The sequence below is a fragment of the Acartia tonsa genome, chromosome 3 (assembly GCF_053477335.1).
Source record: "Acartia tonsa isolate MP-2025a chromosome 3, ASM5347733v1, whole genome shotgun sequence".
Taxonomy (NCBI): domain Eukaryota; kingdom Metazoa; phylum Arthropoda; class Copepoda; order Calanoida; family Acartiidae; genus Acartia; species Acartia tonsa.
The window spans coordinates 52,717,314-52,737,935 of NC_137262.1; the positions used below are offsets into that span (position 1 = coordinate 52,717,314).

At 33.5% G+C, this 20,622-nt stretch overlaps 2 protein-coding genes across 2 annotated transcripts in view; both read left to right on the forward strand.

Annotated features, from left to right (window-relative positions):
• LOC145314565 (putative GPI-anchor transamidase) lies at nucleotides 1-15,925 on the forward strand. The gene is made up of 10 exons (XM_080154539.1): nucleotides 1-84; nucleotides 6,521-6,624; nucleotides 8,012-8,124; nucleotides 8,581-8,633; nucleotides 9,703-9,787; nucleotides 10,101-10,159; nucleotides 11,325-11,426; nucleotides 11,755-11,876; nucleotides 12,109-12,184; nucleotides 12,793-15,925. Exons 1-10 carry the CDS (start codon nucleotides 7-9, stop codon nucleotides 13,069-13,071), a joined length of 1,071 nt encoding a protein of 356 aa, XP_080010665.1. The 5' UTR covers nucleotides 1-6; the 3' UTR covers nucleotides 13,072-15,925.
• Nucleotides 15,867-20,622, forward strand: part of LOC145314563 (aspartate aminotransferase, cytoplasmic-like) — a 19,776-nt gene continuing 15,020 nt past the window's right edge. The window contains exon 1 of the mRNA XM_080154532.1: nucleotides 15,867-16,017. Coding sequence (XP_080010658.1) covers nucleotides 15,949-16,017 — 69 coding nt within the window. The 5' untranslated portion in view covers nucleotides 15,867-15,948. The remainder of the gene's footprint in view (nucleotides 16,018-20,622) is intronic.

Consider the following 20,622-nt stretch of genomic DNA (forward strand, 5'->3'; position numbering starts at 1 on the left):
TTCACAATGTTATTACGAACAGCTGTTTTGAGTTTATTGTGTGTTTCAGTGTGCTATTCTCAATCTCAATTAGATATACCTAAGGTAAGATTTTTAACATAATCTTGAAATAAAACTGACTGAATGAAGTTTAACTTGACTGCTAGTTGTCAAATAGGTGACTGGCAATTATAAAGTAAATGCAAAAATGACCTAAAACTCTTTAGAAAACTAGACCTTTACCTAATTGTTTTTAAAAATCTTTCTAACACCCTACTACTCTCACCAAATGAAAAACTTTTGCAATATGTACATATTGAACAATATTTTTCAATGTTTCATGTTGATATTACCATTCTATCCTGTTTAGATTACAAAAATTATGAAAGGCCATGTTTTTGTTGAGTTTTCTTACTATGAAATTATCAACATTTTATAACTAGTTAGTATACACATAAATAAAATGTATTCACTTGTATATAATCAAGGAAGGGAGGGACATTGGTATGTATAATACACTAGTCCCAAAGTTCTATAATAATGTTTTTTATTCCTTGGCTTAGCAACTTTGGAGACTTCTACTGATATTTTATTGGTTGGTTTTATGAAGTTGAGAGTCTAAACGTTTCAACCACAGAAGGGATAATTTTGTGTATCATCATTGGGGATGTACATCAATTTATCGGCCATTGTCTTATCCTGGTTATATAATATATGTAAATATATTTATTGGGAGATTAATCACTAACTATTTCTATACATTCTTCCCACCGCAAATTAATAGAATGAGTAGTATCATAGGATGGCTTAAAAAACAGCAGATTTTTTCTTCTTTTTTAGCAGTGTTTATATAGTTTTTTTTGTAGCATCAAAAAAATTATTTTTACTATGTTAGGCTACTCTTACAATTTTGAAAATATTAAGCACAGAAAAAGATTATCAATACGTTGCTAAAGTATAAGTTGTATTTTTTGTAAGGGAAACGTATCAATATATTAGGAATGGTAGGTATTTCTTAAACATTAGTGTAAAGGAAGATACTTTTTAGTCGAAGAGATAAATACCAATTACAAAACATAGGGGAAGATTTGCTTTACTTCAAACCCCTACATAATCTTTCTATAATATTTCTCTACTTATCTACCTACAAAATTGTTTTTCAGTACTATTCTGCTCTATATCATCTAACATATGTCATTGTTTTATAAATTGTCTATCTCGTTATTGATTTCAATTCCTAAACTTTGTCCTATATGAAACCTACCCTACATCTTAGCTCCGCTACTTATAATTTATAAATGTTTTCATTCTTTTATAAAAGAAATGCATGCCTTTGTCTTGGAAATGGTCTGTATGCTTATATGTGATCCAACTATCTCTATTTTCCCCATCTCTTGATGCAGACATTCAATTAATAAACTTTGCTATACCATCAATTAGAGTAATCAGTGTAGACCAACAACAATCAAAATGCATTTTTGTATTTAGATTCTAAAGGAAATTATTCTTTTAAATTTTTAATTTGCTTTACTTTGTAGACTGTCCATTGACTCATGACAATTTGTATTGTAAATATTATGAACGCAATTGTGTTACCAATAAAACAAGTTTGAAGGAAAATTTGTGTAAAGAGTATTCTTAGTTAGCTCCAATATCTCCGGCCTACCTTTTATCCTCTGATATTCTCAACTAATGTGTTCCTTCAATATTGTTGAAATATAAATTTCATGTCGATTTTTTAATCTTACAGGGTTTTTTACATTAAACTATCCTTATATTAAAGTAACAGGATGTCTGTCTGTCTTTTTGTCTGTCTGTGTGTATGTTTGTACCGAAGGATCTCGGTAACTGCTCAGCTGAACCGATAGGGTTCTCCTTTGCAGGGTAGCTTCTCATAGGTCACTGGAAGGTTTACAACTATTCTGGGGGAGGGAACCACCACCTTCCCAAGAGAAACCGCCCCAAAACAAATTATCCCCCCCCCAAATAAAAATTATTAAAAAAAATAAAATTGAAAATACCCCCCCCCCCCTAAAAAAATCATTAAATCCACTTTTTTTATTACATTATCAAAATATTTGCGATTTTGTTGTTGCGGGAGTGTATGGACACCAATACTACTACTCGTATAATTCTGAAGAGAAATGATATTGGTTTCTTTGTGTTTGCCGTGCAGATAACATATTCACATGTATAATATTTATTTCTTATTGTTTTAGTTTGTGTTAACTTTAAAAGTACTTTTATACGCTTTATTTTGATAACTATTTTGCCTCCAACTCAATAACTAATCTTTTAGTTCATTGATGTTTACAGTTCTATGCTGTAATTGATTTGAAGAAATGGAATAATACAAAATTAAAAATTAAAATATAATAGTGAAATATTCTATTTAATTGAGATAAGTGAAACTTCAAAATATTTGATATAGTATGATGGTCATGTCACAAAATCAGGATTGTCGTAACTTTATTTTGATATTTTATTAGGTAGGAACTACTTTCTTTTCTTTACTTTCATACTGAAACTTTTTAAAAACCTATATGATCATGTAGGGATGGTATATTAAACTGTAATTTGCTCTAGTACCCTAAGTTTTTAACCTTGTTATTCTTCGGTTTTAAAAAAAAGGGTAGTTAAGTACTTTTATTGAATTTTGATCGGTAATTTTTTAAAAGCGAAGCTTTTCTATAATTAGGTTCGGTCCGTCCGTCCATACGTCCGTCCGTCACGGATAGCTTTTTTCGTTAATTTAGACATGTTAGAGTTGTCCTATCGATTTCAAATTTTGCACGGTGATTCCTTTAGTAGTTAGGTACGATTTAGAAAGCGTAGCAACTCTATAATCATTACCAAAATGTCCGTACGTCCATTTTAAACATGTTGATTTTTTTACTTTTTTAAATAGCTTTTTTTGTTAATTTAGGCATGTTAGAATTGTCCTATCAATTTCAAATTTTGCATGGTGATTCCTGTAATAGTTAGGCACGAGTTAGAAAGCGTAGCAACTCTATAATCATTACCAGAATGTCCGTACGTCCATTTTAAACATGTTGATTTTTTTTACATTTTTAACAACAAATTTGTATGTGACCTAATTATCCGATTGGTTTGATTTTTGGTATACTGATTCCTGGGACAACAAAGTACAATATTATAAGCGAAGCAACTCTATAATCCAGTCCTAAAAATGTAAGTATGTCCATAGGGTAAGGGGGGGAGGGAATTTCGGTATTTTTTCGGGTTTTTTTTGAAAAAAAATGGGGTAAATATTAATATTTTCAAATGAAACCAAGACCGGTAGAAAGCTTATGGAAAGGACTATCAGGTCCTAAAAGGACGTTATCCTAGGACTTTTAGAAGTTTGCCGAAATTGACCGCAAAAAAGTTACCGAAAATTCCCCACCAGCGGGGGAATTTTCGGTAATTTTTTTCAACCTAAAAAAAATCGATAAAAAACGGCCAAACGGCCAGTCGAACATAAATAATCATAATTAGTATAGGTTACAGGGATTATCCACAAAAAATTTCATAATGATCGGACTATTCCTTCTATGTTAAAAATGAATTTTTTTGAAAGTCGCGAATTTTCGATTTTTTTTTTCGAAAATTTTTTTTTTTTAAACTTAAAATTAATATAAGAAAAAAACGTATTTTATTACTTTTTAGGCCTGATCCTAAAAAAGCTCACATTGAACTATAGATTTAGACCAAAAAACATGAAAATTGATTAAAAATTGACCTCAATAATCGAATTTGAAGCAAAAGTGTCATCTTTGCAAAAAATCTTGACTACATTTTAACCTTAAAAAAATCGATGAAAAAAGGCCAAACGACCAAACAAGCGTAAAAAATCATAATTAGTATAGGTTATTGGGATTAACCACAAAAAAATTCATAAAGATCGGACTATTCCTCCTATGTCAAAAATATTTTTTTTCAAAGGACCAGAAATTTTGATTTTTTCCTCGCAAAAATTTGCTTCAAAAAATTAAATTAATTTTTTTTTGTTTTTTATCTGTTCTATTCATTTTTAGGCCTAATTCTTAAAAAGTCCATATGGAATAATAGATTTGACTAAAGAAAACATGAAAACATGACCTTAAAAGTTGAATTTTAATTTCTTTTGAAATTACCGAAATTTCCCCCGGCGCCAACTTTGGTCATTTTTGAAAAAAGTATTACCCCGATTTTAAAGCTCTCAACAGATTTGGAAAGAGCGGGCAATTCTTAGTTCAAAAGGTTTTTACGGATCAGCTCTAGGTCTTACCAATTTTTGTGTACGTCGATCTTTACACACCTACTAAAAAATTTTTGAAAAAAAAATTTTTTTTGTCCGACTTTGAGACCCAATAAGTACCCTTAATATTCATCTCACAAAATTTGTAGGCAATTTAATAAGGAACAAATTTGCTTTTATGTTTTTTTCTGTCATTTGAAAGGAACATGGAGAAAAAGGTCATTTAATGAAGGTAGGTCGAAATTACCGAAAATAGCCCCTTACCGAAACTTCCCCCGCCTTACCCTAATCATTATCCTGTATCAAGCAGTTTTTCAACAAATTTACTTACAATTTTGCTTTGACTTATACATTCGCATTCTGATTATTCAGTTCTGACATTATACAAGTGTTAATGTCCGTTTGTCCTACCGTTTCAGAGCTTCGCTTTTATGAATGTTGTCATCCTTGTTTTATCATCATTTGGGTTGATAAATACAATTATCTTCCAATATTTTCCTCTTAAATACCTTTAAATAGCAATACTGATTAAATAACTTAAACTTTTTTGGAAATAAACCGTTGCGGCTTAATTGCCTGACTCTATGGTGTTATGATACAGACATATTTCAACTTTAGGCATCAATACAGTATATATATTAATTTATATTATGTTTGTGATATATTGATAGTTTTATTTTTGGCTCAGGAATAAAAAGTGATTATATGTAGAGCTAGATAATAACATTGGGGAAATATGTTTATATGTGATTTTCTTTACAGTATATCTGATATTTAAAATGACCTTTGATAATTTTAATAATTCTGGTTTTTAGATATTATTATAAATTAATAATGTATGTATTTTTGGAAGGGCATTCGGCTGTTTATTCCACTCGTCCCCAATGTTTTATATTAACATTTTCTTATTCGAGTGCTTATCAACTTTGGGGACTCTTTTTGAATTTTGATTTGGTTTATTCAATTTTGTGTCCAGTCCAAACGTTTTGAATATATAGAAGGGGCAATTTTGGTTATCATTATTGGGGATGTATTTCAAATTATCGGCCATTGTCTTATCCATTTAGTTATTGAGTAAAATCTCAATTAAAATCTCAATTTAATTTTCCTAAAATTGTTATAAATATTGGATGAATTTCAATTTCGTTGAAATGTAAATTAATGTTAATCCTATGTTAAGTTTATGTAGATCTAGAGACACAAGAATTAGAAGACTAATTTAAAGTCTGAAAAGACCTTAATAAGGGGGGTGGGGGGTGGGCGAAAGTGACACTTTTTGAAACCAAAACTAAAAGTCAACAAAGGAACTCAACTAAAAAAAGAGTTACAGGTCTGAGATTTTGCATGGTAGTTGCTTTATAGGGGTAAAATATGGAACTGTGAAGAAACGGCGGCGCAACCGCCGAAAACCGCCGTTTCCCGCCGAATTTTTTTTTGCCTTTTATCGGCGGTTGCGACGCCGTTTCTTCATAGTTCCATATTGTACTCCTATAAAGCAACTGCCATGCAAAATGTCAGACCTGTAACTCTTTTTTTAGTTGAGTTCCTTTGACTTTTAGTTTTGGTTTCAAAAAGTGTCACTTTCGCCCCCCCCCCTTTAGTTCATAACTTAAGTTAGTCAAGTCATGGCATACTTATTTTTGAAAACTATAGTAGACATATTTCATCTGTCTTCTCTTACATCGTCAAATATTAGAATTATCATTGAAAAGAAAAGAAAAAACATTTAAAGCTAGATTTTGAATAATCTTTCCTTTACAATCCTCCTATAAAAGTAACAGGATGTCTGTGTTTGTGTTTGTAGCTTAGAATCTTGCTAACCTACTTCTCATAGGTCCAGGGTGATTTATAACTGAAAGGGGTAGTTTCATGAAATGCATTTGAACTTTATTTAGTGAACTGCATATTTTTTCCTAGTTAATGGGTTAAACTACATTTATATAGCATATATTTGAAATAAATTCAATTTTCTACCACGTAGTTTTTAAGATATCAAGACTTGAAAATTGTCTTTTTGTCATATAGGTATGCAATTTAAAAAGACGATTTTCAAGTCTTGATATTTTAAAAACTACGTGGTAGAAATTTGAAATTCTTTCAAATATATGCCATATAAATGTAGTTTAACCAATTAACCAGGATAATATATGCGGTTCACTAAATTAAGTTCAAATGCATTTCGTGAAACTAACCCTTTGGGAGGGTACCTCCAACCTCTTAAGAGAAATCCCCCCCCCCCCAAAAAAAAAGAAGTATTGGATTTAGTCGAATAAAGCATAAACCTAAACCTTTTGGTTTCAGAAATTTCGAGAATCCAGCCACACAAATAACTGGGCAGTTTTGGTGGATACCTCCAGATTTTGGTTCAACTACAGACATGTTGCAAATGTTTTATCAGTTTACAGGTAAACTTTTCTATAGATGGACCAACAGACAGGCCCTAGTTATAAGTATAGAGTAGTTGTAACGTTAATAATAAAAATATCTTACGTTATGTAGAAGAATAATGTTTCTGTGATTGGTATGTGTACGCCTGTATTTTTATCAAGACAGACAGATAGGCCTGATTTATATACTGATTCAGGAATCTAAAAGGAAAAGACAATAGCCGATAATTTGATATACATTTTTAATGATGATACACAAAAATACCCCTTCTGTTGACAAACCAGTTTTGGTTGAAACGTTAGGACACTCATCTAAATTAACCAACCAATCAAAATTCACTAAAAGTTCCCAAGGTTGTTAAGCCATCGAATAAGAAAACGTTATTGTAAGACTTTGGGGACCAGTGTAATAAACAGCCCAATTTCCCCTCCCTTTCTGATTTTGATTACCCTTTTGTGGATGTTGTTTTTATTTTTAAAAGTATTTTATCAATGAGTGTCTAAAACTCGGGGGGTTAAGTTTGCTATTATTAGATTTCCCCAGAGGACTATATTAACGGAGAGAGAAGGGATAAATATTAGACAAAACTGTTTCACATAGCAAAGTAAAGTCAAATATTTGTTAGAAAGAATCGTAGCTATTACTCAACTAAGGCAGTCCCATGTCTATAATGGCTTATTACAGAGCTTTTATAGTTTGAGCTTACGGATTCTACTGTCTTTACGTTATTTGTTTTTGTAGTGAAAAAGAGAAGGCAATCCTTCCCAATTTCAATTTAAAGGGGGTTTTGACAACCCCCTTAGTCTTTGATCAGTACTGTTTTCTCTTTTTTAAGACTTAATTATCTACTTAAGTGGAGTTAGATCATAGATGTTTAGTCCTTGTCTTTTACTTAATAGAATAGATGGAATAAAATTGCATTTGATTATCTTTTGATATATCCCGATAAAGAAAATATGCAATATTTCTTATATTGCTAAGGATAACAAATATTCTCCAATGATCCATGATAACTAGAGAAGCATATCAGTAATAATTAATTTTCTTTATTATGTATCCAAGATAAATAAGCTAAATACATTCTTAAGAATCTTATTCCAAATATAAAATGCCTTTAATGTAAAATCAATATTTCTTGATCTTTCTATTTAAACTTGTATATTTTTACTATCTATTATGTATAGTTATCTTAATTGTTGCTCACTATCTTTGTATATGATCCAATTCTGTTTATTTCTAAGGACGTCCAAGCTTTCCAAGGAGGTAAAATGAGGGTTAAGTAGAGGGGGGATGATATACTCCATTTTCATATAATTTGTTCTGGGGGGAGGTAAACACCCCTTTAACCCCAACCCACTTACTTGGACGTCTTTGTTTCTGACTGACGAACTATTAATAATTTAGGAGTGTAAAACGGCTGGGAATACCCGACAGTCAAATTATTCTGATGGTGGCAGACGATATGGCCTGCAACCCCAGAAATCCACGGCCAGCTACTGTATTCAATAATGCAAACCAGGGACCAATACTTAAATAAATTATAATGGATTTTAATTCTGCAGTGTTAACAATTTCAACATGTATCCTACTGCTTTTATTTTTTTAATATTTATTTTGGATAATATAATATCAAGCTGTAAAAACGAGTGGAAATGAGCTTACTTTAAGTTGGAAGCAATAATATCAAAAAATATTTTTAATTTTTTCGATTGAGGCAGTAAGCATATATTATTAAAATGCTTGTTTTATTATGGTCTTGGATTACACCAATTTTAATTATTCAGACAATTTCTGGGAGGGTGGTGGTTTCCTCCCCCCAAATAGTTATAAACCTTCCTAGGACCTATTGGAAGCTTCGGTACAAAGTACAAACATACAGAAAAACATCTTATTACTTTTATAAAAGGATAAGCTTGCCTTTATAACTGTTTAAAATCTTGTATGAACCTAATATTTAAGTAACCTACTGATGTAGAATATTGATGTGTATGGAGATGATGTTGAAGTTGATTACAGAGGTTATGAGGTAATTAACATTAATAATTACAATTAACAAACATATTCATAGAAAACAGATAACAAGGGGAAAGAATAAACATATTCGCAATCTTTCCCCAAAAGGCTGTTTTTTTAGCAAAGCTACTCTATAATACGAAATGTCCTTTTGCATGTACTTGTACCTTTATACCAAAGTTTGAATTCTTCAGGGAGAAATGGGTTATTGGGCTCTTTATAACACTAGTCCCCAAAGTTTGATAATAGTTATTTCTCGCATCGTATTATAAACAGCTTTCCGCGGATATAGAACGTACAATTATAAGATTAAAACTAGTTTTTTTAGCCCCGGGTTGCCAAAGGCACCGGCTAAAAAACTTGTTTTAATCTTATGATTGTACACTTTTATATTCGTAGAAAGCTGGATATAATACGATGCTAGACATAGTTTTTTCGTATGGATGAGAACCGGTTCCTATCCACCGGATTCGAATGAATACGAGAAATAATAATACCTAACGTGTTTTTGTTCGTTGGCTCAACAATTTGGGGGACTTTCATAGAATATTGGTTGGTTGATTCATTAAGTTAAGTGTTCAAACGTTTCAATCATTAATTGTAATCAACATAAGGGTTGGGTGGATTTTGTATATCATCATTGGGGATTTACATAAATTTTTCGTCCATTGTCTTAGATCCCTGGAATTTCTGATTGTATTAACGGATGGGAAAATTAATTCGATTGTCCTATCCCCCCCAAAAAACAAATATTTGTACTTTCCTTTGCACAGTTTTCAATAAAGATAAACATTTGATTTGTAATTCCATAATTCCAATCTTCTAAAGATTCCATTAGTAAATTAAAATCCTTTTATGTTTGGTGAGAAAACAAAACTATGTTTTAAGTTTTTTTGTTATGGAACAAGAAAACAAATATTTTAATTTAATGAAAGATTATTATAGAAGCTAATCTGTTAATATTTTCTGTCTTTCTTGCTTCATCTTGTAATTTTAATCCTTGTAAGGCTTTTATAGTCAAATTCCCTTAAAAAAATAAAATATCCTATTTTAGTTAGATTATATATTTACTTGATATTTAGGTAACGGTGGAGAATTTTGTGCGTTTGTTGACCGGAAGGTTACCCGCCAATACTCCGCGTTCTAAACGTCTGCTCACAGATGAAGGTAGATCAAATATTTCAGTAGCGGAGCTACTCTATAATTTAGATTTTTATATATCAGTCAATTTGTGTTGCTTACCCTTTCAAATACATAGCTGTTTATTACATATCTCTGCTATTTGTCCTATTTACACATTTCAAAAGATTATCTGTACTATTGTGCATTATAGTTTACTGTTCTTTACATTTTGATTTTTGTTGTTACTTGTTGTGATAGATATAAACATATAATTTATGTTACATTCCATCTATCGATTTGCTTACTGTTCTAATCAATCTATCTATTCTATGTATATCATATCTATCTATCTATCTAGGCTCCAATATCTTGGTATATATGACAGGACACGGTGGTGATGGATTCTTAAAGTTCCAGGTAATAGAAAGTTTGCCGAAATTTCAAGTAAAACTAAATTTGTAGTAGCTCAGCTTCTCTATAATTAGGGTATGTTTGTATGTCACAATGTAAAAGTATTTTAGCTTACAAGGTTTTCTATATTCAGAAACTAATTCTAGAGGATTATATATTTGAACACGAGAAGATAGTATTCTTATTTTCATTTATATAAGATGAAAATCTTATATTTGTCTTCATGTATTTTTTAGTAATTCTAAGGTTTTAAAGTTTTTTTTTGGGGGGGGGGGGGACACCTCTTTATCCTTATTTTTAACGTCTATGGCTGGGCTATATACGGACGTTACATGTCCTTGTTAAGTAATATCTAGTGAAAAAGACGATTTTTCCCCTCTTTCTAAACCATTTTATATCATGCTGATTATTTATCATCAAATAATATGAAAAGTTGTTATATTTCAATTGTCAGTTTGCAAATTAAGTTGAAAGCAAAAAGGTTTTATCTAGGTAAAATTTCCCTGCTTGCGATTTCAACGTTTTAATAGAAACACAGATTTAAACAAAAATAAAGTTATCAAGTTGACTTGAACTGCATTTAAGCATCGTAATGTATATTTTTCCTAATAAGAAACCTTACAACTTTAAAGATTAACAACATAAAAATAAAACATTTTCTAATTTAATAAAATAAAGATTAAAAATTCGTAGTTAGCTAAGCTTACAGTATTTTTTTGCTTAGATATTATTGTTCAAATGAATGGGAGATGAGATTCAACCATTATATATTTTCGTTTTGACCTGATATTACCAGCAGAACTAGTGGTCACGCTCAGGCCACTTGGATCTTTGCTTCAGAAGGTAGAAGCCTGAAAAATATCCTAAAACCATCCTAATATATGCTTAAACTTCAAGCAAAAAAACTTACTACTTCACTGAAGGGAAGGAAGTGAAGAGTCGACCCTCAACTTTAATTTTAGATTTAAAAAGAAGAAAAAATTGAAGGGAGAGATTTCATATGGGGGGATTTCTCTTGAATGAGTAGAGATACCCTCTCCCAAAATAGTTGTAACCCTTCCCTGGACTTACAAAGAGCTTCACTTTAATGTCCTTAACTATCTATGCCTTGGTATGGCAGTTTTCTACTTCAATCCATAAATCTTTATAAACGAATGTCTTTTTTACATAGGACTCTGAGGAGATAACAAATGTAGAGCTGGCTGACGCTTTCCAACAAATGTGGGTCAAGAAAAGATACAACGAGATTTTCTTCATGATTGACACGTGTCAGGTTAGTGTCTTTTTTGTCCGCCAGATGGCGGTTGTTTATGGAGAGAGATGACATTGGACGGTATCAAAATTTTGTTATCTTGTTCGTTGGCTCTAAAAATTTGAATTCTTCTATTGATTTTAATTGTTTTGTTGCAAGCTAATGGTTTTCAAACTTTTAAACCAATAATTTTAGTCTACAGAGTAGATAATGAAATTTTGTTCAACATTATTGGAGATCGTTCATTGTCTTATCCTTGGACCTATAAGAAGCAAAAGGATAACGATATCAATGCAGCGGTTAGCGAGATCTAAAGTTACAGACACATTGACTTCCTGTTACTGTTTAGGCTGCCTCGATGTTCCAGTTATTCTACAGTCCGAACATCCTTAGTGTGGCCTCAAGTTTGGTTGGAGAAGACTCCTTGTCACATCATGTGGACCCTGCTATTGGGGTTTATATCATTGACAGGTATTACTATGTTTCCAGCATTATACAAATATTTTTAATAAAAAATTAAAAGGCTTTGTAAGACATGATTGAATAATTGTTTAAATGTAGTACACTCATCAAACTTCTATTGCAATAAATTGTTTTCTTTTTTCCTTCCAGCAGCATTTTGAACTTTCTTAATTTTGTTTACAAAATATAATACAGTAACACATACTAATGATCTTTATTATGATATATTAATACTTTTCAGGTATACTTATTACGCCCTGGAGTTTTTAGAGAGGGTTGAACCTGACTCAAAGAGAACAATGGGTGAATTTATGGAGGTACGTGTTTTTAATTATTATTTAAACAAAAATAAATGGTATAGTGATTAAATCACTCTTTCACATCATTGTTTGTATTTACTGCTTTCTTATATTCTTCATCTTAGCTAAGGTTTTACTTTTATTATTCGTGTTTCAAGCTCTTCAAGGTTACAAGTCGTCCTTTATTGGGTCACTATCCAAAATTCTCAAGACAAATAAAACATTCAGAGTGCAACTTTTGATTTAAGGTTTATTAATCTTAAGGTCTTCTATTTACACTAACAAAAAGTGTGCAATTTTCCATTCATTCACTCAGTCGTTCAGTGAAACAGTGAGGGAAGATTTGACATTTAAATTTGCTATGTAAAAAGTAAAATGAGTATTTACAGTGCAGTAAAATTTATAGTTGCTATCACAAAAAGTATCTTGTTGAGCACCGAGCCCCCCCCCCCCACTCTTATTTTAATTAAATTGAAAAAAGGGGTGAGGGTAGTTTGTTTGTTTATTGCTTTCAGTCATTTTATGTTAGGTTAAACTGGACATTTAAAAATTATTGATGGGGGGTTAATCAGTGCCCAACAGTCAATTTGTGTAAAAAGCACCAATTTATTTATTTGTATATTAAGGTGTGTCCTAAACGAGTGTGCATATCAACAGTGGGCCGTCGGACCGACCTATTTGCCAGGGACCCCTACACCGTACCCATCACAGATTTCTTTGGCAGTGTTAGAAAAGTGGATCTCTCCTCAAGTATAGTTAATGTTACAAAATCAATAAATGCGGGAAATGAAATTAATAATAATAATGAAGAAGAAAAGAAAACAAATGGAGAGAAGTTTGTTTATCCGGATTTGTTTGACATGGATACAATTTTGAAACAGGCTGCTCAGAGTAAAAAATTGTAAGAAGATTAATTGCATTGAGATTGCTCAGTGTTTGAGAGAGTTACAGACAGACAAGGTGCAGCAAATATTGTATGTGCATTTTTAGAGCCAGTTTTTATAAATATTATGATTTTATTATTTATACAAAAATAACTATATTTAGAGAAGTTTAGTCCATTAATATCTGTTAAACGGAATCAAGATTTTTAAGTCTTAATATAAGGGAAGCTTTGTTTTAGTTAAGATGTCAAGGCTTAGTGGGTGGAGGGGAGGGGGAAGATATTTTTCAGGCTCGCCAGTGCAGAATTAGCTAACTGGATATATTTATGTTTTTACAAGTACAACACACCTTATTTTATTTTGAAACGTATTGAAAGAAACTGAACATAATTATCATTATTTTGCGTAATATCTGCGTTGCAAAAGTACAAACTATAAAAATATTAAAACAAGATTATGAATTTAGTTTCTGTGTGATAATAATTTTATAAAGTTAATTTGTTTTAAAGAATTAAAGAATATTAAACAAGTAAATACTAGATAAAATTATTCATATTTGATTAAATTCAATTTAAAGCTTAACAAACAAGGCTGGGTATGTTTTAAGTAGCGCAGCAACATTATTTATTTAGAAATAAATGTTTTGGTAGATTTTGTCATTTAAACTAAACACATAATACCAGTAATGATATAAGAGAGGGGTAGGTTTCTGGTAGAATCCGTAAAGGTGTGTGTTTTAAGGCTTAAAAATAGTAGTAGAACGATAATATTCACTAAATATGTGTACAAAAAAATTGTTTTAAAAGTTAACATAAATTTTTATCGTTCTACTATTGTTTTTAACTTATAACACATAACCTTTACGGATTTTACCAGAAACCTACCCCTCTCTTTATTATGAAATTTTGATTCTTGGATTTTTATAATCCGCTATTAAGCAAGAAAGTAACAGTTTTCCTTATTGATGGACATGGTGTAGTTATAGAGTAGCTGCTCTACTTAAGAATCAAGAATGCACTAGTTATAAAATTACTTTAATATTTATCTGTTTAAACATTTGTTAGTTTAATAAAAATGAACAGTTGTAAATAAATTCTCTTTCTGTTTCATCCTTAAAAATGTTATGTGCTAATGATTTAAGAATTGTGTATGCCTTGTTAAAAGACTTTTTAGGCTTCTTTAATAGTTTAATTTAACGCATCGTATTACAGACAGCTTTCCGAAGATAGTTCAATAAAAATATTAGATTAGTTCACTATAAGTTTCAGTTTTATTGGACCCCCAAGATCTAAGGCCCGGACCAACAAAATTGGTATTGATTTTATGATTTTTATTTTATTATTATTGGAAAATTGTCCATAATTTGATACGATTCATGATTTTTTTGGTATGGCTCATCGGAAATTAATCAGTTTCGAAAAGTTCATACTATTCAAAACACCCAAAGTCTTGTTAAATATTTTTTCGATACAAGTTGACAAATATATTCTATTTAAGTTAACAATTTTCTGATTTTTAATCCACCTGTTTAATACTTAAATATAATGTATGATAATCTTATTTTAATACGAAAATGACATAATAACATTAAAAGAAATGTAAATACTTCAATTTTTCTTAATCCAGAAAATATTGGATAAAACTACTTTTAATATAAAAGATAAATAAAAAGTTTCCCTTACTTTTTATTAGTTCAATAATTTCTCTCTCACTTTCTTTTTATTTTTTCCAAGTATAGCCTTGATTATACAGAAATATAAGGACAAATTTGTTAATAGGTAGCGGAGCAAAGTACATTAATGATTCATTTATACTCTTGTTTTATGTGAATTTCTTTTTATATGTTATGAGGTTTATATGTTATTTCACCTAATTTTTTCATGTTTCTTAGGTCGTTTAATAATTTTAATGAAATGTTGCCTTCAGCAATTACAAACACCTCATATTATTAAATTACTGTCCCAAATTTTCATCTTTTTTAAAAATTTAACATGACAAAGAAAATTATAGAGTAGCTGTGCGCTTCTGAAAGCTAAACTTTTTTGTAAATACATTCAGTAAAGAAATCTAGCTAGACTCGTCTAATTGTACTCTATTCATATACTCGGTTATTGTTCTATTTCTTAATAGGTAAATTAATATTATTCTATGTTTATACAATACAACTAATATTTAGGAATTTGATTTTAACACAATTAACATTTAAACTCATTGAATGATAACAAATATTTGTTACCTACAAATTTAGAAGATTTTTTAAATTTTCGTGGATTTTTTTCTGAAAATATTTTGCTTTATTGTGTTGACACTTATAATTGTGGTTTTCTGCTTAGTTTGTCTTTGTATTGTGATATTCTGTGATATAATTATAATAATATTAATGTATTATTAACGTTAGTAAGAGATTAATTTTCTTTTTTTTCTTTTTCTTTAATTTTCTTTTATTTGCAATTAAAATGTTCTTTCAAAAGTCTAAATTAAGTAAATAATATTAAGATAAAATTTTACAAAGCTTAATGATATCTAACAAATTCAAAAGGAATTTTCTAGCCTCTTTATTTCAGTTTATTTTGTTTTGAAAAGGATCATGGAAAAAAAACGAAGTAGTGGGTTTCGTTGTATTTTGGCAGTAGCTTTCCTACTATTTCTAACCCCTGCGGGGCCTATTTCCTAGACCTACGGGACAATTATTCACATTTACCTAACCTAAAAAAACCTATCAAAAGCTACTGTGAAAATATGACGAAACCCGCTACTTCGTTTTCTTTCTATGATCCGAATTTATTCCTTGAAATACAGTATTTAAGTATCATAAAATTGATACTTTGGGCATTTTTATACCATTTTTACCTGGACACCAATTTAAAATTTCAGACCGAAGAAACTTAAAGCAATAATATGAGTGTGTTCAGTGGTGTACAGGCTGCTCCTCCTATTGAAGTCTTCCAGTTGGGCAGGGATTACCAGGTGAGATTTCGCGTACTTCGGAAAAATTATTTTTTTTTTGGTAGAAAAAATTGACCTATCTTCAGACTGGCCAGAGTGTACGTTTTGTACGTTACGCATCGAATCTGTGTACGTTCTGGACGTTATTTTGATATGTATACGTAACGTATTTTGAAATTTGTATTTTTGTACGTTTTACGTTTTTTTTTAAATAATAAGAATCAAATATTAGCAGAAAAGTAATTTGTATGTTCGAAATTTTGGCAAAAAACAATAGGTGTATTATATCAAATAAATTCAATAATATCTTCAATTTTCATAGAACAAAAATATGTAGGTAAATTATGCATATATGTTATTATGGATTTGAAATATATGTCCTATAGATTTAGTTTAAACTATTGAACAGAAAGAGATATGCAGTTGACTAAATTCAAGTTTAAATGCATTTCATGCAACTACCCCTTTAATAGATTTTACGATAATTTTTTTCAAATTCTTTATATACTTGGGTAAATTTTCCGAGATATCATATGGTGCTCAGTTTAGGAGTAAGAAGTCTTATTTTTTGGTATCTTCAGTTTTTAAAGAATAAGAATCAAATATAAGTATAAAAGTATTTGTATATTTATTTGTATTTGTACAAAAAGTATTACAAAAATAGTATATTATCTATAATACAAAGTAGAATGATGTCTGTCTGTCTGCTTGTCCGTCTGTATATCAGAAGCTTACTATCTCAGTAACCACTAAACCTATTGGGCTCTACTCTTCATGGAATATACCTAATAGTCCTGTGATGTTTTTTTGCTATTTTCTTTGGGGGAGGGACACTTAAAGCTTTTTACTTTCTACTAGGATTAGAGGCTTCGCCCCTAGCCTCTAGAGGCTTCGTCCCCTCTTTTATAGAATCGTTTGTTGGAAATTTGTCAAAAAAAATATAAAAAAAGATTGTGATTATTTTTTTCATTTAAGCTTCGCCCCAGGGTGTGGTGGGGGTTCCCCCACCCCGCTGATTTGCATTAGTTTACAAAAATAAATTGAGGGGTGGTTGATTTTTTTGGGGGGTGGGTTTCCCACACTCTAAGAAAATAGCCTAATACTACCACAGGACCAGTAGATATATTTCCTGAAGATTACAACCCTATCTGTTCAGCGGTTACCAAGATCTTAAGCGTTAGACAGACAGGCATTGATTTACTTTGTCTAGTATTTTCTGAGATCTTTAGCAATAGACAAAATAACCCTATATCCTATTATATGTTTATCATATAAATCCTTTTTTTCTGTAACGAAGAATCTCGCTAACTGCTGAACCGACATGATCTTTGTGAGGTTGTAGGCTATTTTCTCTGTCCTTCCATATCCCTTCAAGAACCTGTATTCAAAATGATAGAAAAATAGCCTAAAACCATCTCGGTAACTGTGTGAAGTAGTTATGAAAATATTAAGCATCAGACAAAAAACTTACTACTTTATTTAATAGAATATACTTAGTACGTAATAACAGGATGTATGTCTCTCTGTCAGTTTATTTGTACCGAAGGTTTACGCTAACCGCTAAACCGATATGGTTCTCCTTTACAGGGTAGCTTCTCATAGGTCCTGCGAGAGGGTACAACCACCCTCCCAAGAGAAATTACTCTTAGAAAAAAATCACCACACTTCCCCTATTTTTCTTTCTTTTTAAAATTAAAATCAGAAATGGGGGTGGTCTACTCCCCCCTCCCTTACTAAAAAAAATATTAGTGAAGCTACTCTATAATCACTTTGTCAGTCCGTTATGCTATCGGAGAAACGTGATTTTCTCGGCTCCTGTTTTTTGATTGAAGTTCACATTCTACATATTTTCATTGAGATTTGCCTTTTGGTTGGGGTGCTAGATCTATTCCTATATTTTCTTTTTTTCATGGTTTTCTCGGATTCTATTCAAGATAGACGGCTGAAATTTTCAGGGAATAAATAAATTTACATTCTACATATTTTCAAAAAATTTCTTTAAGGTTTGTCTATTTGTTGCAGTGCTAGATCGATGTATAGGTTTTTGTGATTTTCTCTACTCATATTCCTGATAGACGGTTGTAATTTTCAGGGATTGTATTAGTTTTCATTCTTAATACTTCCAATAAATTTCATTGAGATTTGCTTATTGGTTGGGGGGCTGAATTTATTCCTAGATTTTCACGTTATTATATATTTTTAAAAGGTTTTGTGATTTATTTAAATAAGTTAAATGCTTATTTTTTACGACACTACTCTATAGTTTATATAGTTCCCAGATTTCCATCCATAACTTTTGAGGTTCGCTACTTTTGGATGTTGTCATGCTTGTTTCTTACTTTTTATTTTTAAACAATAAAATGGATTTTTGAATTCAACTCCCCTCCCCCCCTAATTAAGTTCCTCTAGAGGCCTCTAAGGGCGTAGTCGCTGTCTGGTAAGCCGAGCGTACTCGGCCCACGGGGTAACGAGTTCGGATTCAACGGGCCCTAGCCTTTAAGTATTCTACCAAACAAACAAGCAGGATTCAATCATACAGAATTATATATTTAAACTGAATAATATTTACAAGTTATGGTTACTATATATATACAACAAAAATATGACAATAGTTAGGTTTGAAGGGGGTGTGGGGCGCTAGGGCTTAGCGCTCGACGGTAGACAGGCTGTGGGGGCAGCGGTGGTAAAAGGGGAGGCAGTGCCTCCCGATTATATAAGTGCATGATGGACTCGTGATAATTGCATGTTCAAGTCCCCTCCCCACATTTAGGCAGGCTTAGTATGACCGCCGGGTGCGGGGTTAACAGCGGTCATGAGATGGATAGTGATATAATAGGATTAGTGCGGTGGGTTTGTTATCATAAGTCACAGCGAAGCAACTCTGTATTGGGCCTGTCCGTATGGGTGTCGTATTACCACAACCTCCCCTTCAAGGGTTGCGTGGCTCTTGAGACACCAGGCCTTGAACCTGGGGATACGACAGCCGGCTCATGCGCCGGACAGGCAGCTCCTGGGGCACAGCTCGATGGAGGACAGCTCGGGCTACACAGGCTCCTCGGGACACTCGTTGCTCGGTCTGACTGTGGTTGGTGATCAGCATTGTCAGCTCCTGGTTGGCTTCTAGGCGTGGGTTGGCCACGGCCAGGCCTCGCCGCTGGAAATTTTGCCTCGTCTGCAGGATCAGTTCTGTCTCGGCTGGTAACTGGACACGGAGGCCTAGGCAGATTCTGGTGGTTCCTAAGGGTGGAATGGTGATGGCAAAGGGCGCATAGAACTCCATGGGGGCGCCTGCTTGATTCAGGTTGCTTGGCCTCCTAGCTCCTACCCGGATGGGGATGGCTGTCATCAGCAGGGGGCACATGGCTTCTTCTTCTTCTTCTGGGGCGGCTTCTTCCATCGCAGTGGCTGGCTCTTCTCCTACAGGTCCGCTGCTGGCTGGCAGGTTCTCCATGTCTGCGTCAGGGTTCCAGATGGCATCTCTGAGTGGCTCTGGAGCAGGCGGCGGCGGCGGTGGTTCGTTGGGTTGCTCCTGCAGGTTTTCCTCCACTGGGTCACGGTCTTGGCCGCTAGGCTGTGGGGCGGCTGCGGCTGGCTGGTGCACTGGGAACTCTCCTGGGTTGCTAGCTGCGGGCGCCGCCGCTCCAACTGGCAGCTCGGTGGCATCCTCGTCGCCGTCCACGTCAACTTGGATGTCCTCTGGGATCTGGTGGGCAGTCACATCTCCAGTGTATTTGCGCAGTCGGCCTACATGCGCGGTAACTTCTGAGATCCTGGCTACTGGAGAGGCAGGTTTGATGACATAATGGACTTCTGTAGCTTTCCTCACTACTTTCCAGGGGCCAGTCCATCTCTTGGTAATCTTGGCTGCCTTTCCTGGCACCAGGCGAGGGGCCAGGTACCAGACCAAGTCTCCAACCTCATACTTGGCCGTGCCTTCGTAAGCGGCCGCGCTCCTCCTGATGGCTCCCTCCTCCTTCTGCTGGATGGCATCATAAACTGCATAGTAGCGCTGCAACAGAGCTTGGACGTTGGCTGGAACTGAAGCATATTCGGTCTCTGGCAGCCGTAGCACCATGTCCACCGGAAGTTTGGCCTCTCTCCCAAAGAAGGCCAGGAACGGGGTCACACCAGTGGACCTACAGGCCTTGGTGTTGTAGGCAAAGGCGATGGCAGGCAGGTGGGGCTCCCAGTTGTTATCGTCTCTGTCTAGGAACAGGCGCATGCCTGTGTTGAGCGTCCTATGAAACCTCTCCACTCGGTTGGACTGCGGATTGTAGGGTGGTGGATGTGTCAGGCCAATCTCAAGCCGGGAGGCCAGTTCCTGGAATACCTGGCCGGTAAATTCCATTCCATTGTCGGAATGGATCTTCAGGGGGCATCCGAACGTGGCCAGGTGGCGGTGCAACAGGGCTTCAGCCACCGTGAGGGTGCGCTTGTTGGGGATGGCGTAGAGGCTGACAAACCGGCTAAATCCATCTTGGCAGGTGAGGATGTAGCGGTTCCCAGCTGGAGTCTCTGGCAGTGGCCCCACCAGGTCGATGAATAGGACTTGCTGTGGATACCCCTGGCGGGAGGGCACGTGGATCCCCTGCTTCAGCCTCTCCTTGGTAACTTTCTGGACACACT